The 25684-nt window shown below is 43.6% G+C and overlaps 1 protein-coding gene across 3 annotated transcripts in view; it reads right to left on the reverse strand.

Moving 5' to 3' along the window:
• LOC112263410 (glutamate receptor ionotropic, delta-2) overlaps window positions 1-25684 on the reverse strand; it is a 542976-nt gene that overhangs the window by 165603 nt on the left and 351689 nt on the right. For all 3 annotated transcript variants that reach the window (XR_006084700.1, XM_024439586.2, XM_042330707.1), the window contains exons 5-8: window positions 19204-19257; window positions 16325-16498; window positions 11854-12015; window positions 7327-7446 (exon numbers count right to left, since the gene is read on the reverse strand). Coding sequence is in view for 2 of the 3 variants with exons in the window: in XM_024439586.2 (XP_024295354.2) it covers window positions 7327-7446; window positions 11854-12015; window positions 16325-16498; window positions 19204-19257 (510 nt within the window). In the remaining variant the exon portion in view is untranslated. The remainder of the gene's footprint in view (window positions 1-7326; window positions 7447-11853; window positions 12016-16324; window positions 16499-19203; window positions 19258-25684) is intronic.

A 25684-nucleotide genomic window follows, 5' to 3' on the forward strand; every position in this document is an offset into this window, starting at 1 on the left:
AAAATGTTTGCCATCCCAAATGGCACCCTATTCCCTACATAGTGGACTACTTTGGAAACGAGGCTTACGGGCTTCCCTGGTCAAAAGTACTGCACTATATAGGGAACAGGGGGCCAGTGGGACGCAGTCAAGGTCTGCCTGACCCAGGGTAACTTGATGTAGGCCAACGGCTGACATGTAACACGTCTTCTATCTACTGGGACTTGTCCAGGAGAAGTGCAAAGAGAGAATCTCTGAAGCAGGACAAATCAATGATTCTCTCTCCCCTGCCTCTCCTAAAGGCAGAGACAGCTTCTATAAAGCAACATCTGAATCTACCTAATGGAACGGAAAATTGGGGGAAATGGGGATCTCTACCCCAGGGGGATCTCTTCTGTTCCACTATATAGCCTCCCCACATATTTAACACACATCCTTACAGGAATATGTTTTACATTGAAGGAATTAATTCCTTCCTTCCAAAAGGTGTTGCTCTCATATCTTGTACCACGAACGGACAATTGTACCTGCTTTTGATAAGCTATTTTGTATTCCAAAATCTATGTTGCATGGTCCCAGAATTACAATTGCATTTGGGTTACAATAACATTGTGTAAGTATTGTATTTCCAAAATGTTTTTACCTGTTCATTTCCGGTAAGGTAAGTCCCCTACCACCGGGCAAAAATACATTGAACCAATGTTCTATCACCATCATCTATCAACATACTGACAATTCATGTTCCTTTTATGTTATTTGACATTTATGACAGTTTTTCCCCCCATAAGGTTCTGATTACAGTTTATCTGTCTCTCCATGTCCTTCATGGGAGGAAACCAGGAATGGAGTGTGAGAAACCAAGAAGCCATTCTACCGAAGACACCTCTATATTAGAGGTTTATAGGGATGAACATATGCCATTGTGATTGTTAGGAATGTTCTTTTGAGAGCAGGTGTCAGCATACATACAAGCCACTCTACTATATGTCTTGGTACGGCTTTGGGCATAAATGTGAAAAGCGCAAATGCTCTTTGACTAACAGGTACTTGCAGGAAGACATACAACCGGACACTCATCCAAACTGACATTCAATCGTCATGCAGGAGTACATGGCCAAACATGTTTCTTTTTACAGTGTCAAGGCTAATAGAATAACACCAGCTTTCATGTCAAATAAATACTTTCTATGAGTCCAAACATATCACTGTAGGTACTACTGTATATCTATTATCCTGATAGTATAATGGCTGTGCCAGAATAGGCAGGGTGACCCCGTTCTGGCGAACATTGTAGTATGAATGATTAGTGGGTTAACATTCCGCCGACACTCACTTTATATCCTTTCCCGGCCTGCCTCTCTTGCTTTGACCCAAGCCTCTGTCCCTCCCTTTATCTAAAGAATAGGTAATCTACATCACCCCTCCCTGTCTCACTCTCTCCCCTTCTCTCTCTTTCTGGCTCAGTGGGAATTCTATTAGATCAAATTGTGACCCTCTTTAAGAGCCACACATTGAAAATATAAATCTATTTCTTTGCCAGCAGAAATTACTTAAGGTCCCATGATGGCTAACGAAGCAATTACCCAGTAGACAGCGTTGCTGTCCTCTATGCTGCTGGCCATTGGAGCTTTGAGATTATTGATGTATAAAGTTGTAAGCTGCATGTAGCCACCCGAATTAATGGAGTGGAAAACAAATTCTTGCACAGAGGTAATAATAATTATGATAGATTGCCTATGACCCGCTATTATCAATATAGAGACAACTGTATGAGAGAGAGAGAGAGAGAGAGAGAGAGAGAGAGAGAGAGAGAGAGAGAGAGAGAGAGAGAGAGAGAGAGAGAGAGAGAGAGGAGAGAGAGAGAGAGAGAGAGGGGAATATAGAAAGAGAGAGAGAGAGAGAGAGAGAGAGAGAGAGAGAGAGAGAGAGAGAGAGAGAGGAAGGAGAAGACGAGAGAGCGGGGGAATATAGAAAGAGAGAGTGATAATAACATGCATACAGTAAGTGTGTGGCTCAGTGCGGATAATGAATTGAAAGAAAGGCGAGCAGCAGCTTATAGCCGTCCCAGGTCCGGGGTCACCTCTGTGTCAATTACTGGAATAAGCCGTTCTGTGCCTGAGCATAGTTTAATAACAAGGCCCGACTTTAGAATTCTATCAGTGGAGATGAACAAATATGAAAGACAACAACAACATTCAGGGTCCATGATGATATTGTGTGGGAGAAATGAAGTTGCTCGATCGGCTTTTCCCTAGGATTGCAGCGGGGAGTGCTGTGCTAATAATAACGCGTATTATGTGTATTTCCAGATGTGTCCTTTTCTGTTTGTCGTGTAGCTTATCTTATTGCGAAGTCGTTTGCGGGTAAGCCTTACATTGGATTTTAACACATACTTAACCGTCATTATTTTATGAATGTGTGTTTATTATTTGTATTAATTGATGTCTATTTGTTGTCTGCTGTGTATTTTACTTTGTGAGTAAGCCTTTCGTCAAACAGGCAAAGCACGTTGTCACCTGTGTCACCTGTGACTTAAAGCAACTTCAATAAAGCATTGGAGGTTTAAATGTTTAAAAAATATTTTAAAAAGACAGTTCCATGACTTGCCTTCGTCTTTTTATCACAGATACTCAAAATAAAAAAATGAATGTACCAAAATTATTCAGGTGTTGGTTACATTCAGTGTGCAATTGGCATGCTGACTGGAGGAATGTCCACCACAGTACATGACAGCTTTATATATAAAAATGACCACATGTAATGAGTTATCTATGGAGCCAATACATGGATAACTGCACTTCGTTGTTTTGTCGAAGAATGGGTTAGCTGAGTGCTTTTGAATAAGGCACATAGCTAGGTTAAATGGGCAATCTGTGATAGCCTCTAAACATCGTTTTGATCTGGTTACATTTCTCATCCCTCAGCTGTTTACCAACACAGTGGTGCAGTGTCCGCTTTGTTGTTGCTTGAACTGCAGATTGCCCTTTTAAATCAGTGTATTGAGTTGTTTACGTTTGTCCTTTAATTGAAGCATCAGAGTGCAGTACGATGACCTGCAACTCTTATTCTCTGCTCTTTTCAACTGATCCTTCACAGAGGCAAAATGTCAACTATTCAGTAGACGACGCAACAACTCCTGCTTTCCCTCATCAGATGGTTTGGTACATACATTGCTTATGAGGTTATAGTAGCAATATAACAAGTATACTGAGCAGAAATATAAATGCAATATGTAAAGTGTTGGTCCCATGTTTCATGAGCTGAAATAAAAGATCCCAGAGATGTTTCATACGCACAAGAATTGGTTTACATCCCTGTTAGTGAGCATTTCTCCTTTGCCAAGATCATCCATCCACCTGACAGTTGTGGCATATCAAAAAGCTGATTAAACAGCATCATCATTACACAGGTGCAGCTTGTGCTGAGGACAAGAGAAGGCCACTCTAAAATGTGCAGTTTTGTCATGAAACAATGGCACAGATTGTCGCGAGCTTTAAGGGAGTGTGCAATTGGCATGCTGACTGGAGGAATGTCCACCAAAGCTGTTACCAGAGAATTGAATGTTAATTTCTCTACCATAAGCTGCCTCCAACGTAGTTTTAGAGGATTTGGCAGTACGTTCAACCGGCCTCACAACTGCAGACCATGTGTAACCACGCCAGCTCAGGACCTCCACATCCGGCTTCTGCACCTGCGTGTTTGCCTGAGACCAGCCACCCGGACAGCTGATGAAACTGTAGGTTTGCACAACCGAAGAATTTCTTCAAAAATCGTCTCAGGGAAGCTCATCTGCATGCGTGTCGTCCTCACCAGAGTCTTGATCTGACTGCAGTTCGGTGTCATAACCGACTTTAGTGGACAAATGCTCACCTTCGATGGCCACTGGCATGCTGGAGAAGTGTGCTCTTCACAGATTAATCCCGGTTTCAACTGTACCGGGCAGATGGCAGACATTGTGGATGGCGTCGTGTGGGCGAGCGGTTTGTTGATGTCAACGTTGTGAACAGAATGGTGCCTCATGGTGGCAGTGGGGTAATGGTTTGGGCAGGCATAAGCTACGGACATAAAACACAATTGCATTTTATCGATGGCAATTTGAATGCATAGAGATATCATGACGAGGCCCATTGTTGTGCCATTCATCTGCCGCCATCACCTCATGTTTCAGCGTGATAATACACGGCCCCATGTCGCAAGGGTCTGTACACAATTCCTGGAAGCTGAAAATGTCCCAGTACTCCCATGGCCTGTCCCGCATTTAGCATGTTTGGGATGCTCTGGATCGACTTGTACGACAGGGCGTTCCAGTTCCCCCCACTATCCAGCAACTTCACAAAGCCATTGAAAAGGAGTGGGACAATAGTCCACAGGCCACAATCAACATAATGATCTCTATGCAAAGGAGATGTGTCACACTGCATGAGACAAATGGTGGTTACACCAGATACTAACTGGTTTTCTGATCCATGCCCCTACCCTTATTTTAAGGTATCTTAGACCCACAGATGCACATCTGTATTCCTAGCCATGTGAAATCCATAGATTAGGCCCTAATTATCTTTTTTTTCAATTGACTGATTTCGTTATATGAACTGTAACTCAGTAAAACCTTTGAAATGATTGCATGTTGCGTTTATATTTTTTGTTCAGTGTATTCAATTCCCCCAAAAGTAATTATATTCTCTGATTAAGGAATCAGAGTTAATGTAATTACTTTTTACTTAAAGATGAATTTCATCTTTGGAAGCGTGTTGCGTTATGTTTGTGTCTCAGGCCATTATCTCTAATGAGATCTGACAATCTCATTCGTAACCTACAGTGGCCCCTCTGGAAGTGGAGTTTGGGATTCGTCAGGGGTGTGTGTGTGTGTGTGTGTGTGTGTGTGTGTGTGTGTGTGTGGGCCCGTTTGTGCATGTATGTTGTGTTTGAATGAATATGTACTGTAGTTGGTGAGAGAAAGGCCACACAACTCTTTCCCGCATGGAGCCTCAAGGACAGTGACCCCTAGTGTTCATCCAATCAGACCATTTGTCTGCAGTGTGACAACAAGTCTGAGCCAAGGTACTCAGGGAGGTCCACGGTACTCAGGGAGGTCCACATCTAGGATGCACCATTTGGTATGCAACTCTTAAAGGAAAGATTCACCCATTTAAAAAAATGTTATATTGTGTTTGTGCATCTCTGAGTGATGTTCTATCAATTCCCAGGGTCATTTCACGTTTTCATATATATCTGAGCTGTTCACTCAGTATCTCCGCACAAATGCGGTGAGACTACAACTACCACCACTACACCCACCTGCAATGATAAAAATACTTCTCTTTTGTGTGCCGGAGTCTGGTCTAGTAGTAGCGCTGCCGACTCCGGATCATACATTCCCCCTAGTGGGATTAGGTTAAACCCCGCCTGCACCTTCATATCTCTGTTCCTCAACCCATCTGTCTACCCCTCTCACTTGTGACTTTCTATCTCTACCCATCTGTCTACCCCTCTCACTTGTGACTTTCTATCTCTACCCATCTGTCTACCCCTCTCACTTGTGACTTTCTATCTCAATAGAATGTGATTTCAATAATAAAAAGAATACATCTCTTCTGTGATTTACATCTGAGGCACTGACTGCATAACGTGACATGAAGTCATCTGATCTGCCACAGCATGGCGGTGTTTACTATTTAGGTGAGTGGTAGTGACAGATTAAGACTTCGGGTCAGGATATCGGTTGTGTTTGTGTTCCTCGCTCACTCACCGGGAGTTATGGGAACGACCAGGGTGAGTCAACATGTTTGTTTTTCTGAGAGGAACACATTGTCTCTCTGTGACTCTATGTTCCCTGAAACTGCCGTAACCAATCCATCTCCCGGACATCTCTACGACGTCTTTGCCACCATGGTTACCAGTAATTGATCTGTATTTGGACAACAGATGGAACAGAACGATAGCAACTGATATTTGAGTGAGTAAATACGGAATGTATGAATACAGTAATTAAGAGAAAATGAGGGGAAAGAACAGACGAATTATCGCGCATGGTGGCGCTCAGGGAATCGGGTCTTGTGCTACTATTCTTCAACCGCGGCTGGGCTGCTTCAGAACCAACATTAGAACCAACATTAGATAAATAAACAGCACAGTGGAAGATAAACAGCGCTGCATCATTCTCTGAGGACGGCTGTTTGAAATTCCATTGAGCAGCTATGATTATCTATTAAAACTTGATCATTCGGTAAATTAACATAATTAGTGTCCACACCTGAAGGAGAGAGGTGAGGTTTAATGAGGTAAGGTGTAACCTGGCACTATACATATATGAGAAGAACAGGAAAAACAGACATACTGTATGTAGTTTTCTGGGGAACACGTTATAATAAGATGCACACTAGCCCATCCGATTTGGGCATAAGACATTCATGGGTGTTCATCATGTTCATCATCATATAACCTTGTTATTGTTATTCGTATTGTGTTACTTTTTTATTGTTACTTTTTTTAGTCTACTTGGTAAATCTTTTCTTAACTCTTCTGTTGGTTAAGGGCTTGTAAGTAAGCATTTCACGGTAAAGTCTACACTTGTTGAGATACTCTTAATGTTCGGCTATGAAAAGCCAACTGATATTTACTCCTGAGGTGCTGACCTGTTGCACCCTGGACAACTACTGTGATTATTATTATTTGACCATGCTGGTCATTTATGAACATTTGAACATCTTGGCCGTGTTCTGTTATAATCTCCACCCGGCACAGCCAGAAGAGGACTGGCCACCCCTCATAGCCTGGTTCCTCTCTAGGTTTCTTCCTAGGTTCTGGCCTTTCTAGGGAGTTTTTCCTAGCCACCGTACTTCTACACCTGCATTGCTTGCTGTTTGGGGTTTTAGGCTGGGTTTCTGTACAGCACTTTGAGATATCAGCTGATGTAAGAAGGGCTATATAAATACATTCGATTTGATTTTGATTTGTATTCGGTGCATGTGACAAATAAAGTTTGATTTGATCATATACATTTGCCTTTAAAAATGACTCTTTTTGTGCATCCTGGCAACGTGACCATAACCTTTCCTAATATTCATGAATATGACTCTACTGTATAAGTCTGTTTTGAATAGATGTATGAGATGTAGATGTTTTAAATGATAATGAGCCTCAATGACAATACACGGAGCTGAAGAGCACCACATAAACAATGATATAATATAATAATATATGCCATTTGGCAGACACTTTTATCCAAATGTATGTATACATTTCTGTATGGCTGGCCCCAGCGGAAACAACAAGTGCACATCAAGTACCACGCTGTGCCGAATAGCCAACCACAACAAAAAGAACAACAATATTTTGTTATCTTACCTTGATGACACCCCTCCCCCTGTCCTCGCCATAATTGGTCCCCAGGATCTCAAAGTAGATGTTGGGGTTGGTTCCGTTGTCGGTAAACTCCAGGAAGCCGGTCAGACCACTCACTCCAGACTGTACGGGAAAGACACAAAGTCAGAGTGCTGTCAAAATGGACAAAGCACATAGTCCTGTTGAGATCGAAACAAGTCCTGATGAGACGGAGTCTATCCTAATATGGACACCGTACACATGATTAGTAAGGTCAAAGACACTACAATGAATGTAGTCCCTGAGAAAGTTAGAGAACATTTCAAATGGACCATATAAAAGATCTCTTGTCACACTGGATACTTCTATCTGCTATTTCACGAGCCCAATGGGAGAAATAGGTGATATATTGTAAGTAGCAAGACATCATCAATCCTCCAGCCTAGATCACCTGGTTGGAAAGCGTGGGGTTTTCTGAAGACAATCCCTCTCGCTTTGATGTCTTCGATTGATGTGTGCAGAGGTCATGAATCAACAAATTCTCTGCCTCGCTCTCCCCCCCCTCCCCTTTCATCATTCAGCCTGCAGTGCACCTGCACTGAAGGCATTCTGCGGCACTGTGTTCGAGAACGCGACTGCCCCGAGCCACAACGAATCCGCCCACGTTGGGAAACAGATTTATTCATCTTCATGCAGTCCATTACATTATCATAATGATTATAATCGCCTGTTGGTAGTCCACTCTTATTGGGGTCTCATTTGCAAAACGAGAGCTGGCTTTACAAACCCCTTTTCGCCAGAGAGGGCCTTGGCTGCCACAAACAAAGCGCAACACCATGCCTAGCCTTTCATCTCTCCAACATCACAAACGAGTGCAGAGACCCTCCTCAACAACCCCCACTCCCTCCACTCTCTCTTTACCGCCTGTCTGGCACATCGTCCTCTACAGCAGGTGCAATTACACAGCAGGTGCAATTACCACAAAGATAATTGTTGTGAATGTATTGCACCAATACCGAGCTGACAGGAATAATTAGCTGGCCAATTATGAGAGCTGATGAGCAGTATCCAGACGAGTTCACCTTAACGCAGGCATTGAAAAGCCAATAAACAGCCAGTTCCCCTAATAAAGCTGTAGAACAGTGATCCAGTGAGGACACCCTAGGGAATGAAAAATGGGTCCATTACATCGCTGGCTTACAGTACAATAACAAGGTTCACGCCACATTAACATCACCTATACACAGTTATTACAATTAAAAACTGGAGGAGAGAACACCTCACACAAACACAGAGTCCCAGGGCTGGATGGAGAGGGACTGAATCAATGGGACTTGGCCTTTGCAGGCTCGCCATCCCTATAGCAGGGCCGGTGTCACTTTCACTGAATGCTCACGCAGCTCATGGCAGAGGGCAGGGTGTGAGGACGCCACTGTTTGTGTGTGTGTGTTTGTGTGAGAGAGTGTACTGTGTGTGTGTGGGCACGTGCATGCCCATTTGTTTGTGCAGACACATGTCGACAGGTACAGTACACCCCCCAGGAGCAAAGGCCACAGGGATGGAGAAGGTGATAACATCCCATCCTAGCCTCCTGCACCAACACAGCAACTCTGGAGAGCACAATGTCACCTCAACACGGCAACAACACCACCAACAGGGTATTATTCAATGCCCAAAACAGCGCCCCTACAGTGTCTCCCTATCCATGTCAAAGGTCTCCTCTGAGAGAAAAGTGGAGGAAGAAGAGATGAGTTCCAACATTGAAGGGCTATCCCTTGTCTGTCAATTGTCTTTCACATAATGTAGTGTGCATATGACCTACAGCAGCATTGCACCTTGTCAGGTACCGCAAAGACAGAACACAGCTGAACATAGTCGTGTTCCAAATGGCACCCTATTCCCTACGTAGTGCACTGCTTTTGACCATGACCCATAGGGCTACATAGGGAATAGAGTGTCATTTGGGACAAGGTCCATGCCACTCTTGCTTGACATATTCTTTACACAGATTTATCAACATTCCTATCATATTGTCCAATCAAATCATATAAAATTGTATTGGTCACATACACATATTTAGAAGATGATATTGTGGGTGCAGCGAAATGCTTGTGTTCTTAGCTCCAGTGCAGTAGTATCTAACAATTCACAACAATGCACACAAATCTAAAGTAAACAAATGGAATTAAGAAATATATAAATATTAGCTTGAGCAATGTGGGTGTGGCATTGACTACAATATAAAATACAGTATAAACATATGAGATGAGTAAAGCAGTATGCAAACATTATTAAAGTGACTAGTGTCCCATTATTAAAGTGGCCAGTGATTCCAAGTCTATGTAGGGCAGCAGCCTCTAAGGTGCAGGGTTGCGTAACCTTGTGGAAGCTGGCTAGTGATGGCGATTTAACAGACTGATGGCCTTGAGTTAGAAGATGTTTTTCAGTCTCTCGGTCCCAGTTGATGCACCTGTACTGACCTAGTCTTCTGGATGATAGCGGGGTGAACAGGACGTGGCTCGTTGGCTGATGTCCTTGATGATCTTTTTAGCCTTCCTGTGACACCAGGTGCTGTAGGTGTCCTGGAGGGCAGGTAGTTTGCCCCCAGTGATGCGTTGGGCAGGCAACACCACCATCTGGAGAGCCCTGCGGTTGCGGGCCACGCAGTCATGGGTGAACAGGGAGTACAGGAGCAGGCTGATCACGCACCCTTGTGGGGCCCCTGTGTTAAGGATCAGCAAAGTGGAGGTGTTGTTTCCTACCTTCACCACCTGGGGACGGCCCGTCAGGAAGTTGCACAGGGCATGGTTCAGACTCAGGGCTCCGAGCTTAATGATGAGCTTAGAGTGGACTATGGGGTTGAATGCTGAGCTATAGTCAATGAACAGCATTCTTACATTGGTATTCCTTTTGTCCAGATGGGATAGGGCAGTGTGCAGTGCAATGGCGATTATATTGTCTGTGGATCTATTGGCACGGTAAGCAAATTGAAGTGGGTCTAGGGCAGGGGTGGGCAACTCCAGTCCTCGAGGGCCTGATTGGTGTCACACTTTTCTCCATCCCTAGCAAACACAGCTGATTAATCAAATTGCATTCCAAACTGAAGATCATGATTAGGTGATTATTGGAGTCAGGTGTGTTAGCTGGGGCTGAGGCAAAACCCTCGAGGACTGGAATTGCCCACCCCTGGTCTAGGGTGTCAGATAAGGTAGAGGTGATATGATTCTTAACTAGCCACTCAAAACACTTTATGATGACAGAAGTGAGTGCTATGGGGTGATTTAGTTCAGTTACCTTTGCTTTCTTGGGTACAGGAACAATGGTGGACATCTTGAAGCAAGTGGGGACAGCAGACTGAGATAGGGAGATATTGAATATGTCTGTAAACACTCCAGCCATCTGGTCTGCGCATGCTTTGAGGACGCAGCTAGGGATGACGTCTTGGCAGGCAGCCTTGTGAGGGTTAACATGCTTAAATGTCTTACTCACATCAGCCACGGAGAAGGAGAGCCCACAGTCATTGGTAGCAGGTCGCGTCGGTGGCTCTGTGCTTGTCCGGAAGCAAGACGTCGGTGTCCGCGACATGGCTGGTTTTCCCTTTATAGTCCGTGATTGTCTATAGACCCTGCCACATACGTCTTGTGTCTGAGCCGCTGAATTTATGCCGGTTTGATTGCCTTATGGAGGGAATAACTACACTGTTTGTATTCAACCATATTCCCAGTCACCTTGCGTTGGTTAAATGCAGTGGCTCGCGCTTTCAGTTTTGTGCGGATGTTTCCATCTGTCCACGGTTTCTGGTTTGGGTAGGTTTTAATAGTCACAGTGGGTACAACATCTCCTATACACCTCCTGATGAACTTAGTCACCGTATCCGTGTATTCATCAATGTTATTCTCAGAGGCTACCTGGAACACATCCCAGTCCGTGTGATCAAAACAATCTTGAAGCATGGATTGCGAGCTTGGTCAGACCAGCATTGAATAGACCTTAGCACTGGTACTTCCTGTTTGAGTTTCTGTCTATAGGAAGGGAGAAGCAAAATGGGGCCATGATCAGATTTGCCGAAGGGAGGGTGGGGGAGGGCCTTGTAGGCATTTCGAAATGTTGAGTAGCAGTGGTCCAATGTTTTTCCAGAGTGAGTACTACAGTCACTGTGTTGGTAGAACTTCGGTAACAATATTTTCCATCCCTCACTCCAAGCATTATACAGGACATGGAAATACAATCTCATGCATATATGTAATGTATCCTATGGATGTACATAATATGATGTACAGTATACGGAATAAGCCAGAACTAGGAGTTTGTCATGACCTCATCGTGACTTGACGGCTTTTGTTGTATTCAAGTTGTATTCAAAATGCCTGTCCCTAAGAATAACCTAAGAAGGAGTCCTGCTGTTTTTCTGCTCTACCTGATAAGTAAATGCACCCACCTTGATTCCCAGGGATAAATCAGTCCTTGATTAGAGGGGAAGAATGAAAATCAGCAGTGGAACTGGCTTTGAGGTCCAGGTTTTGAATTGACCTGCCCTATATGGACCAGTACCTTTTTGACGTTGTCTAGCATGGGGCGCCCTCCTTGCCAGGGCTTGGAGTTCTTGCGGATGCAGGTGAGGCTGGCCATGCTGTGCCACTTCCTGTCCTCCAGTTTCCTGTGGAAGGTGTTGGCCAATAGCAGCACCGTGTCGTAGATGTAGCGGTTGGTTATCTTGCAACAAAAGAGAGGGAGGGAGGACAGAGGAAGAGGAAGCGAGACAAAATAAGGGAAGAGAAGGGAAGATTAAGACGCAGACAAAGAGCAGGGTGAGACGAAACATGAAAGACAGAAAGAGGGAGAAAAGGAAAAAAACAACAGGAAAAGGAGTTGTTAATAATAACTTATTATTAGAAGTTATTACCAGTGGAACAAAAGAAAAGTGTTAGTCAGAGCGGTGAGGGAAGAAAAATGGGACTGGAAAGAGAAATTCACAGCAGACTTATCTAGTGGTATTTCAGTAAGTGAAACCAAGATGATGTGTATATTCATGTTCCTCGGCGTAGAAACCCAAAGGCTATGATTCAAATGACACCCTAATTCCCTGTAAAGTGCATTACCTTTGACCAGAGCCCTATGAGCCCTGGTCAAAAGTAGTACACTATACAGGGAATAGAGTGCAATTTCGGATGCAGGCTAAGTAAGCTCCGCACCCTTCTGAAAGCTGCTGTGACGGCTGGCAGTGAAACATGCAGTGATCATAAGGAGCAGGCAGCCTCGGCTGGCATCATTTGAAAGAAAATTGATGGGTGCGCGCTCGCTCGCATCATTTCAACAGTTCTTTGATCATCTGTAAAGAAACAACACCTAACACCTGTCATTTGTAGCTACATCTCTGATGTCCTCGGAAAACGTCCCCTCTAACTACTGTTTGAGTTACACATCCAGACTGCTCCCGTTTCCGGGTAAATGGAAAAGGCCCCAGAATGATTCAAGCAGCTTTAACATTTCTCGTTGGCTTTGTCTAAGCTCAGCCATTAAAATCTCCACAACGCAAATCGCGCCACATGCATCCTTTTAAAGGTTAACAATGATGACACCTTATTCCCTATATAGTGCACTACTTTCGAGGGCCCCACACAAAAGCAGTGCACTAGGGAATAGGATGCTATTTGGCGCACACAAAGACGCATGGGGAGAGAGAGAGAGAGGAGAGTAAATTCGGGCCTTGATTGATTGCGCTGTGATTTAGCAGGAGTGTTGTCTCCATTTTAATGAGAATGTAATAAATAGAGTAGAGAGTGGCCATTAGATTTGCCGTTGTTTATTAGCCTGCAACGCTCCGGCACACTTGACACAATATTGAGTGCCCCCACGTTCCAGCGCCCACTGGGGATGAGGAACGAGCGTGGCATCTCCCTGACATAGGCTTTTACAGCAGAGAAAGGTCAACAATGCATCAGTGCTATGACAGGTTTTGCAACCCAAATGGCATCCTATTCTCTACATAGTGCACTACAGGTAACGGAAACACTTGAGTAAATGAGGGATATAAAGTATATTGAAAGCAGGTACTTCCACACAGGTGTGGTGCTGGAGTTAATTAAGCAATTACCATCGCATCATGCTTAGGGTCATGTATAAAAATCCATTATTTTAGCTACCATGGCTATGTCCTCATAGGATAACAATGCCCCCATCCACAAGGGACAAGTGGTTACTGAATGGTTTCATGAGCGTGTAAATGATGTAAACCATATGTCATGGCAATCTCAACTCAATTAAACACTTGTGGGAGATTCTGGAGTAGCACCTGAGCAGCACATGTTTTCCACCAACAACTCATTTCTTGTGGAAGAACGGTCTCGCATCCCTCCAATAGAGTTCCAGACACTAGTAGAATCTATGCCAACGTGCATAGAAAAGCCAAATTAAGACACTTTATGTTGCTGTTTCCTTTATTTTGGCAGTTATCTGCCCTTTTGACCAGAGCCCAATGGGTTCCCCTATGGGCCTAGGTCAAAAGTAGTTCACTTTATAGGTAAAATGGTGCAATTTGGGCCAGGCTTCCATTCAAAACACAACTCCTGTTTTAGTATGCTGGGTGATTGTACTGTTGCTTCCAACCACATCATTAATAATAATAATGATTAGGAATAATGGTTTAAATGCTGTGGATATTTGCGGAGAAAATGTTCCGATAATTTAAACCTATGCATGGTGGGTGGATGGCGCTTTAGTTCCATTCATCACACACACGTAGGCACAATTGTGCACGTACGCACATGCACACACAGAGAACTGCACTTGCGCACACACACACACGGAACAGACAATACCAATTACATTGAGTGGGGCGCTAGATGAAAATACACAAAATGACTCGTACAAAATGACTGGAACTTTGTAAGCGTGTATTTTCCTTTGCTGTTCTCTCCACTCCAAAGCAAAAAACACTAGTAATGAGGGATCAGGATGTGTTTGTACTGGGTTGAGACAAAGGATTCTTACTCTGCAGCTTCAAGGTAAATGCTCTAGAAAATGGCCAATATGAACTGCCTGAGCACTATGTATTCAGAAAAATGACAAAGCTCCCAGTGCCCTAACTGCTCCATAGGGACTGGTCCACAGACAGAATAAAAAGAGCAACAACCCGAAGAGAGAGGGAAAAAAGCATGACAGTGAATCCTCTTGACTCTGAAGAAACACTATTGTTATTCCTGGCCGTCTGTGTTTTCAGCCACAGCGGGAAAAATAAGCATTTGACTTGTGTGAAATTAATGGTGGGTCGAGGGAGGGGGGGCGAGGGAGGGTTGGTTTGGCCTGGGTAGCTAGAATGCCAGAGTGGATGCACTGGAGCTAAACAACTATTGTGTGTGTGTGTGTGTGTGTGTGTGTGTGTGCTGGGGTGTGTGTGTGTGTGTGTGTGTGTGTGTGTGTGTGCTGGGGAGGTATCTAGTTAGGGGGACAAAGCTGAGTTAAAGGCCAACATCTGGTGGTCATGTAAATTCTGGGAGCGTGAGGAGCGGCAGTGGCTGCAATCCAGAAGGGGGCAAGGAGTGTGTGTGCGTGAGTGCACCAGAACTCCCCGGAATAAAAAATAATAATAATAATTTGACCGACTGGAATTTTGTTAGTTCCCACAATGTAAAATGCTATTTCTAGGGGTTTAAGGTTAAGGTTAGAATTAGTGTTAGAATCAGGTTTAGGGTTAGGGTTAGGAGCTAGTTTTTTTGTTTTTTTTAAGGTTAAAGTTAGGTTAGGTTTTCAGGTTAAGGTTAGGATAAGGGTTAGGTTTAGGGTTAGTATTTTGAAAATAAGATTTTGAATGGGACTGAATTGTGTGTCCCCACAAGGTTAGTTATACAAGACTGTGTGTGTGTGTGTGTGTGTGTGTGTGTGTGTGTGTGTGTGTGTGTGTGTGTGTGTGTGTGTGTGTGTGTGTGTGTGTGTGTGTGTGTGTGTGTGTGTGTGTGTGTGTGGGGTAGGGGGAAAGAGTGGTCAGGCAGACCCAGATGATGCGCTCCAGCGCAGTGTGAAATTGGGCTTCTTCTGGGCCACTCTCCTGACCGCTGAGCTGCTCCAGCTCCACACTGACAGACAAAACAGGCCTAAATGCACCACTCACCACTGCACCGGGCACACACTGTCCTCCACTGACTGCCCCTGCTCTCTGTCTGTCCCTGTCTGTCCCCTCAGCACTTCACAACACACTCAACACTGTCTGTCTGTAAGTCTGCCTGCTTGTCTGTGTCAGACATCAAGCCAGCCTGCCTTCCAGCATGCCTTTCTGTATGAAAGGTTTATCGGTCTGTCTGATGTGACAGTCTTTTACTGAAAAAATAATAATAATATGCCTCTTACTTCTATGCCTCTTACTAAGCACAGTCTCTACGTGTCACTGATATAACCTGAAGCAGTGGGTACAATGTGTACCTTCCGGAGTCATTCACTGGACTACAAACAGTGTCTCTCAACATTTCATACAAGCTGTACATCTCCATCACCGGGACACTACCATTCACCTTCACTGACCTGTCAACCCAAGATACATTACTCAAAGCCTTTGGTTGTTACATTTTACGTTTCACAAGATCTATCCCTCTAGGCTTCTCTACATACATACACACATAAATCAATGGTATATTAATGACACTACATATTGTCGTTTGACACTAGCCATACAATAAGATAATGGGGAACAAATTATTTTTCCTCCCTTCCTTTGCTGTATTTGAGGGCTTGATGTACAACAATAATTGTATACACATATTGCTGCCCCGGGACAAATGTAAAAAAAATAAAAAATAATAACAACAGAGAAATTACATGCCACATTTCCATGATAATATTGCAATGAGTTATGATGTTTGATACAGACAAAATGTGGGCCCACTTTCCCAAAAATTTATTAGGATGTCGGGGGGAGAACACAAACCTGGGGCACGTGGCAACAATGTTGGTGCCATCGCTTTGGTCAAAGGTAGTGCACTATATAAGGACTATGGTTCCATTTGGTACACAGCTTTGGTGTGTGTGTTACCTCCAGTGTCTGAGCCTTGGGGTCTTTGGGGTCACAGAGGGAGGTGTTGATGCGGTGGTTGTGCTTGACACAGCGCTGGCTGGTGTTCTGGGGCAGGGGGAAGGTCTGCCTGATCAGAGTCAGACGCCCGATAGACTTCATAACCAGCTCCTGGACGTCCTGGTCTGAGATCTCCTGCAGGAGCACAAAAGAAGACACATGAACACAGACAGACACACAAAATAAATCAAGCCTGCCAGAGAAGTCACATAAACATCCATGCTAAAAGGCATCCTGTAACTTATATTGCATTATACTGTATATGAGACCAGACAAAGGAAAAAAGTAACAATGACACCATTAATGAAGTACAATTGTACAATACATTATGATACAGAAAATAGGCTTTACTGTGTCAAGCCTTGAATTTGTACAACCTAGCAGATTTGCACTTCTTCACCACCGCACACACACACACACACATACAGGCAGACGTACTGCAGGCCGACGTTTTGCCCCAAAAACATCTCTCCTTGTTTTGCTCTGGGCACGCAGAGCACGGGGAGCAGAAGGTAGCTCCAAAATCCAACCAAGCTGCATGACATTGGCGATGGTGACCACATCCTAGGAACACACACCGCTCAGATCATTGCTCTGGTGGCCATTCTCCACATCCAAACAGACCGCAACTATACACCTGCCAGCCCAAAATATTCCACCAAGGAAAATGTAAGAAGCGATTATATCGCAAAGCTCTGAAAAGTTCTCAAATGCAGAACTTGCCACCAAAAAAAGCATTGACATGCCCTGAGCGTGCAAGGAAATAAACATTGTCGGGGAGGTATTAACAAGAGCACACACTCCTCGGAAGTGCTGGAACGCATTAACTGACAAAACGTCAACTACTTTGACTTTCAGTGGACAGGTGGACTAAAAGCTCTCGGAATGTCAGTGTGTGTAAATGATTGGGACATGACTGGGCTTAATGACAGTTCTGAATTGGTCCAGGCTCCTTTCCTCACAATTACCCTGTCTATGTTACATGACATATCAGCCGTGCCGAGGAGTCCATATTGCAAGTAGAACGTCACCTACTGTAACTTGACATCTAATACTTGCGGACAAAATGCTAAGGCGATTGCAAAATCAAATCAAATCAAATTCTATTGGTCACGTACACACGGTCAGCAGATGTTCATGCGAGTGTAGCGAAATGCTTGTGCTTCTAGTTCCGACCGTGCAGTAATAACCAACGAGGGATATAACCTAACAATTCCACATGTCAAATAGGAGAGCGGATTCATCTCTTCATAGAACAGCAATATTACATCCACAGGAGGTCCAGGACTGTATTGTCACCTAGTATGTTTCATAACAAGTTGATGCCACTACCTACACTGTTCAGTCTGTTCAAGTAATGCTATCAATCTGTTATAGTTTGGTATTACTGACATGTTCTTTAGCTTTGAATCTCTACCCTATCCAAGGATTCAGGTTGGTGTAAAAAACATTTGGGCTCTTTCAACACCCAGAGTGTTATCCTAGAAAGGTAAGATCCGGCCTTCCATGTAACATGTGACTCTCTGGCTATGGCTCAATAGGTTGTTTTCAATAAAAGCGTCACAATAAGGTTAGAGCGTTCAATTTGGCTGCTGGGGGCAAGGAGACTCACAGCTCCGCTTAAAACCATTGACAACCGTGTGCTGTGTTCAAGGGATTGGTCAATCAATTTGGTTGTAATATCATAGTCAGACCTACAAATTTACGGTTATTCCATGCAAAACAATTGCGCACATTTAGCTCGATCATCAGCGTGCTACAGAACGTAACTGCTTACTTTCATGGCTGGTAAACATAATTTGATTTCCGACTATGCCCAATAGGTGATGATATTAAAACCAAATAGTTCTAAAATGTATTTAACGATCCCTTGAAAACGGCACGTAGTTGTCAATGGTTGTAGCGGAGCTGGGGGTCTTCTTGCCCCGCAGCAGCCAAATCGAAAGTATTGTGATGTTTCACTGAAAACAACGTGTTATCTGTCCTTCCTACCAGAGTGTGCACTTGTTCACTTCCCTTTACTGATTCGAAAGGAAATGACTGGTATAGGATTCTCCCACAAGCCCATGCCTCCACCAATCCACTGTTTGTGGGAAGTTGTGAATGAGTGCACATTTCAGGAGAAAGGATAGTATTGGGCCGCACCCTCTAGTTCCCTCCAAACCATTCCCCATCCCCCAGCAGCCTAAATCCCCCCTGCCTCAACTTTATCAGAGGAAAAAATGTCCCTCCGTCATCGGCAGACCCCATTTTAATTCCTCTTTAAGTGGGATTCTTTTTTTTCACACTTGTCAGTATTAGTTTGGATCAGTGCGTTGGCGTTTGTCCTCATTCGCCCCACCACGTGAAACAAGCCAAACAGCAGGGGAGCAAGGGAGAGAGGGAGAAAGGGATGGAGGAAGAGAAGAGAGGGCAGAGCGTTCCAGACACTCGTTTTCATGCCATACCCCACGTCCCCACATGCATACTGTATATAGAAGGGGAACGATCAATTATGAATGCTTCCCGCTTTTCCCCCCGAAAAACGTCAGTGTGGTAAGTTGTAGATAAAGGAGAATTATTACAACCATAAGCCCTCATCCATATTAAAGTCAGAGAAAACCTGGCCCTTGCTGTCCTTTCAACACGAAACAAATGTTTTACTAGACGTGGGATTCAAACAATGTTCCAGCAGTAACATGTGAAAATCAGAAAAAGCATGTATGTTTGTGAGCATTTTGGAGTATTTGGATTGTGAGCATGTTTGTATGCATTCTCCCCCCCACCCTCTCCTCTCTCAGTGTTCTGCAGTACCCCTACTGTGTTACCGTGGCAGACAACATGGCTGCCTCCGCACTGACCTCATTGATGATGATCCAGTGGCAGTCGAATGCCACGAGGTTCGTCTCCACAACCTGCACAGCACAACAACAGAGATAACATGTGTCAGTACATATTCAGGAATTCAACCACATATTCTTGGTCTACAGTATTTGTGTCTCTATCGGTCTGTGTGTCTGTTTATTGTAAGGCGATACCAGCGCCACTTTACCAGGTCAAATTCCCGGTAAAGGTGATTCTGGAAGGTACTTCTTAGTGATTAAGAAGTACTTCTTAGTGATTAATTTGTTATCAAAGGGCTTACGTGCCGCGGTAGAAACAAAGAAAGTAAATGTCTAAAAGGGTGTTTTTGGAAATACCGAGGTTACGTGATCCCTGTAACCCACAGTACACGTCTTTTATTAAAGGGAGACAGCGTGACGGAGGAACTGAGGATGGATCAACGACATTGTAGTTACTCCACAATAGGAATTTAATTGACAGAGTGAAAAGAAGGAAGCCTGTACAGAATGAAAAATTATTCCAACGCATGCAGCCTGTTTGCAACAAGACACTAAAGTAATACTGCACATAATGCGGCAAAGCAAATTCAATTTTTGTCCTGGATAAGAAAAGGTGTTCTGTTTGGGGAAAAATCCAACACAACACATTACTGAGTACCGTTCTCCATATTTTTTCAAGTATAGCGGTGGCTGCATCATTGCATGGGTATGCTTGTAATAATTCAGTTTTTCAGTATAGAAAATAAATGGAACGGAGCTAAGCACAGGCAAAATCAGCTTTTGGGAGATGAATTCACCTTTCATCACTGGAGTTGCTTACCAAAAATACAGTGGACGTTCCTGAGTGGCCGAGTTACAGTTTTGACTTAAATCTGCTTGAAATCTATGGCAAGACCTGAAAATGGTTGTTTAGCAATGATCAACAAACAATTTGACCGAGTTTGGATTTTGAAAAGAATAATGGGCAAATATTTGCAAACATTTCTAAAAACATGTTTTCACTTGGTCATTATGGGTTATTATGTGTAGATGAATAAGAATAAATGTAATCCATTTTGAATTCAGCCTATAACACAACAAAATGTGGAATAAGTCAAGGGGCATGAAAACTTTCTGAAGGTACGGTAACTGTTTTAAAGTTACCTTTAACCTCATTTTGAAATCCCTGAGTGGTTTCCTTCCTCTCCAGCAACTAGGTTAGTAAGGATACCTGTATCTTTGTAATGACTGGGTGTATTGATACAGCATCCAAAGTGTGATTAATAACTTTACCATGCTCAATAGATATTCACAGATTAATTTTATTTTCACTCATCTACCAATAGGTGCCCTTTTTTTAACCAGGCAAGTCAGTTAAGAACAAATTCTTAATTTCAATGACGGCCTTGGAACAGTGGGTTAACTGCCTGTTCAGGGGCAGAACGACATATTTGTACCTTGTCAGCTTGGGGATTTGAACTTGCAACCTTCCGGTTACTAGTCCAACGCTCTAACCACTAGGCTTACCCTGCCGCCTCCCTGGTCTTTGCCATAGAATCTGTGCTTGGAATCCCCTGCTCAACTGAGAGACCTTACAGATGTATGTGGGGTACAGAAATGAGATACTTCTCAGAAAAAATCATGTTAAACACTATTACTGCACAGAGGCCATGCAACTTATTAGGTGACTTGTTAATCACATTTTTTTACTCCGGAACATATTTAGGCTTGGTAAAACAAAGGGTTTGAAAACTTACTGACATTCCTTACTGACATTTCTATAAAAAAAAAAATACTGGATGTAATTCCACTTTGACATTTTGGGGTATTGTGTGTAGGTCATTGACACAACATCTCGATTTAACAAGTGTTTTATTCATGCTGTAACACCATTTGGAAAAAGTCGAGGGTTGTGATTCACACCGTGTGAATACTTTCTGAAGGCACTGTAAATCCCAGTTTGATTTTGAAATTCTGACGATAACCTAATAGTAATTTATGGCATTTAGCAGCCACATTTATTCAATGCAAATTACAGTCATGTGTGCAAATAGGTTCGTATGTGTGGACCCAGCAGGAATCTAACCCACGACCTTTGGCATTGCAAGTGCCATGCTCTGCCAACTGAGCCACACAGGACAAACCTGTGTAATGAAAGACACTTCTGAAATAGGAATCTTTGAAGTGAATGACACTGTTATGCAGTGCGTGTTCACTTTCTGATGACTCTAACTGAAAGCTGTCAAGCTATTCAACAAACAGTCCTCTACCGTCTAGTTTCCATAATTTCCAGAGCCCATGTACATCATGGGATTTAGCCACAAATACTGTGCTGCTGGGATTACCTTGCAATATGGAAATTCTCTAGTCTCTCATCAAAAACGGAGTACTCTTTGGACAGCAAAAAAAAATCTATGAATACTTTATGCAAACATGCATAAATATTTAAACATGCCAACTCTTAACTAACGTTAATATTTCGGCATCGTGGAGCAGCTAATGTTACAGTGTGAAGGGTGAACACTAACATGTGTAATTCTAGGGAACGGAAATTGCACCTGCTGCCTACGCAAGATCAGGGCGGTGGCAATTTGCGTGGACGGCGGTGGGAGAGCACTTAAACACACACACACATACACACACGCAATTCCACACACACATACACACACGCAATTCCACACACACAAACATTGTGTGCTCAAATCAAATGTTATTTGTCAAATGCGCCGAACAGAACAGGTGTAGACCTCACAGTGAAATGCTGAATAGAACAGGTGTAGACCTCACAGTGAAATGCTGAATAGAACAAGTGTAGACCTTGCAGTCAAATGCTTACTTTCAAGCCCTTAACCAACAATGCAGTTAAGAAAAAAAGTGTTTAGAAACTATTTACTAAAATAAAATGAAGTAAAAAATAATATGTATGTACAGTATATATATATAATTGAAAGAAAATAATTAAGGAGCAACAATAAAATAATAGTAGCGAGGCTACATACAGGGGGTACTGGTACACAGTCAATGTGCGGAGGCACCGGTTAGTCGAGGTAATTAAGGTAATATGTACATGTAGGTAGAGGTAAAGTGACTATGCATAGATAATAAACAGAGTAGCAGCAGGGTAAAAATGGGGGTGAGGTGGACAATTCAGAAAGTCTGGGTAGCCATTTGATTAGGTGTTCAGGAGTCTTATGGCTTGGTGGTAGAAGCTGTTAAGAAGCCTTTTGGATATAGAATTGGTGCTCCGGTACCGCTTGCCATGCGGTAGAAGAGAGAATAGTGTATGACTGGGGTGGCTGGAGTCTTTCGCAATTTTTAGGGCTTTCCTCTGACACCGCCTGGTATAGAGGTCCTGGATGGCAGGAAGCTTGGCCCCAGTGATGTACTGGGCCTTATGCACTTACCTCTGTAGTGCCTTGCGGTCGGTGCAATAGAGATTGCGTCATCTGTGGATCTGTGTGGGGCGGTATGCAAATTGGAGTGGGTCTAGGGTTGTCTGGGATGATGGTGTTGATGTGGCCATGACCAACCTTTCAATGATGTATGAGTGAGTCTGTTCACTCAAAAAATCTCTCTCTCTCTTTGCACTGCTCTCTAAAGCTAAGGAGGTGACATTCCTTCTTCCTCTCTTCAACAAGTCTCCAGCACCCCATGTTTCTCCTGTTCAACGTGCCAGCACTGTAGTTCATTAAACCTAATTGTGTAGGTGACTAAAGCGGAGGTGTCATAAAACACTTTGGTCATAAACAAATGCAACAGCTGGAGAGTATGACGGTGGAGCGCTAATAGTGTTTTAATCTCCCCAAAGACTGAGGAAAACTTAATAATTACACTCGAGACAAGTCCCATAAAACAACCTGTCAATTGGAACATGTCTGAGACAGTGGGTTAAGGCCAACAGAGTGACAGAGAGCTTTCCACTCTCTCGGTCTGTCCCCTCTCTCTTCTTCACTTTCTCGCTGTCTCCCTCCCTCTCTCTGCCTTTCTCTCAGTCTCCCTCTCTCAAACTTCCTCTCGCTCTATTTGTTCTCTCCCTCTTTCTCTGTCTCCCCCTCTCTCTATATTTTTATTTTTATTTTGTTTCACCTTTATTTAACCAGGTAGGCTAGTTGAGAACAAGTTCTCATTTGCAACTGCGACCTGACCAAGATAAAGCAAAGCAGTGTGAGACAGACAACAACACAGAGTTACACATGGAGTAAACAATAAACAAGCCAATAACACAATAAACAAATCAATGACACAGTAGAAAAAATAAAGTCTATATACAGTGTGTGCAAAAGGCATGAGGAGGTAGGCAATAAGTAGAGATACTGGTGTGCAAAAGAGCAGAAAAGTAAATAAAATAAAAACAGAATGGGGATGAGGTAGATAGATTGGGTGGGCTATTTACAGATGGACTATGTACAGCTGCAACGATCGGTTAGCAGCTCAGATAGTTGATGTTAAAAGTTGGTAAGGGAAATAAAAGTCTCCAATAAAAGTCTCTCTATATATTCCTCTAATAAAATTCCTCTAACAATATACCTCTACCTCCCTCTCTATGTCTCGATCTGTGTCTCCCCCTTCCTTTAATTCAATCCAAATAGCTTTATTGGCATCATGTAACAATGTTCATATTGCCAAAGCGCACCTTGGAAATTATTAATTTACAATATTAACATAATTAAAGTATTTCTCTTACTCCCACTTCTTGTTCATGCTCTCTCGATCTCCCTCTCTCCACCTTGTCCATGAGTCACTCTGCCAGAAGGTAACCGTGACAACCAAGTCAGTGTCATCATGGTGAGTGCCATGATGACACTGGAGGCCCATGCCTGTGTCAGACATGATGGGAACTATTTGCAGCCCTGGCTGTGACTTACTGAACTCTCTCTTATTTCTAAATGATCTATTTCACCCCCTCACACACTCACATCCCTCTCTCTCCCCCCCCCTTCCTCTCTCTCTACCCCTCTCTCACTCTCAGAACAGTTGTAGACCTTACAGTCAAATGCTTACTTACAAGCCCTTAAAAAAACAATGCAGTTTTAAGAAAAAAAGTGTTAATCTCTCTCTCTCTCTCTCTGTCTCTCTCTCTCTCTCTCTCTCTGTCTCTCTCTCTCTCTGTCTCTCTCTCTCTCTGTCTCTCTCTGTCTCTGTCTCTCTCTGTCTCTCTCATGAATTTCACATTTACTGCCTGCTATGTTTTCATAAGATACTTCTGACTTCCAGCAAAGTGTTTGTGTGAAGCGGTATAGGAAACATGCTCCCCACACAGTGCACAGATGGGGCTATGCTTCACTGACTCGGGGAGAGAAGGAGTATCGTGGTGTGCGTGCGTGCATCAGTATGTATGTGTGTGTGTGTGTGTGTGTGTGTGTGTGTGTGTGTGTGTGTGCGCGAGCAGGAGTATGTGCCAGCCTATGGCCTGCCGGGCTCTGTGCATTCAAACACAACCATTATTACTCTCCCCAGCTTGTCCAAGAGCAGATATTTTTGCCTCATTAGAGAAATGGCAGAATTCTAGTGAAAGATGCAGTCCTCTGGGAGTTGGCACTACTGCTGCCAACAAACATGCCAGTTCAAGGTTGTAAACACACAACTGATGACCAGCAAGAAATCTGGACCAACAGTAAGCCCCCAACAAGCACCTCCAACTAGGGCTGGGACATTCTATTGAAGACCAGATTCAACCCCCCGGCCAATGAGAGAGCTATTGATTCTGGCAGCGGCATCAGAGTTGACACAGAGACACTTCTTCTGATGCTTGCAGGCTTGGAGCTGTGTGCAGGGTCTAGAAAAAGCCTGGGTGCAGTGAACAACAACACGTTGGTACAGCAGAGTGGCATCCAAAAAAACGTTCTGGTCGGAAGAAACCAAGCAAAATTAAGCTGATTTATTACCTCGGCCAGGTAGTAACTAGCGCAACGTTAGCACATCACGTCTTGTTTTATGGGGCGGTGGGTGGTTTAGATGCTTAGGATTATCTCCGGTTAGAAGGCTTAAAGTAGGGCTCTCATTAAGAACCTAGTGATGTTTTCCTTGCCTTGCTTTGTCTTGCTCTGGCTGGGAAAGCAAAGGGATTTAGTGAGTGACTGAGTCACTGGGATGTTTCTTTTATGTGACTGGCAGCTAGCTGCAGGTAAGGCGCTGTGTCTTGTAGATTAAAACGCTGTGATTACACTGTGAGAGCAATGGGAGAGCTCCTCATCCACCATCCCGTCGCTCTGAAATAAGACGCACAGTGCTAAATCCTTTCCGACCATGGGAACCTGGACTCTCGGTTGAGAAATTACACACAAGTTCTCCTCCACCAATAAAGAATTCCCCTTGGCAGAAGTTGAGCGGTGGTGATCTGTTAAGGCCAAAGCCCTAATGTGATGGTTATCAACCAAGTTGGTCCCCACATGGGAAATGTGCTGTGCACTTCCAATCAGGCCAACAGCGACGACACACACGCAAAAACAACCTGATTATTCTCTATTATTTTTCCATTCATCAGATCAATGTAATTTGCGTGAGAGGAGAATCCTTCTGC

This window comes from Oncorhynchus tshawytscha, linkage group LG12, assembly GCF_018296145.1.
Source record: "Oncorhynchus tshawytscha isolate Ot180627B linkage group LG12, Otsh_v2.0, whole genome shotgun sequence".
Taxonomy (NCBI): domain Eukaryota; kingdom Metazoa; phylum Chordata; class Actinopteri; order Salmoniformes; family Salmonidae; genus Oncorhynchus; species Oncorhynchus tshawytscha.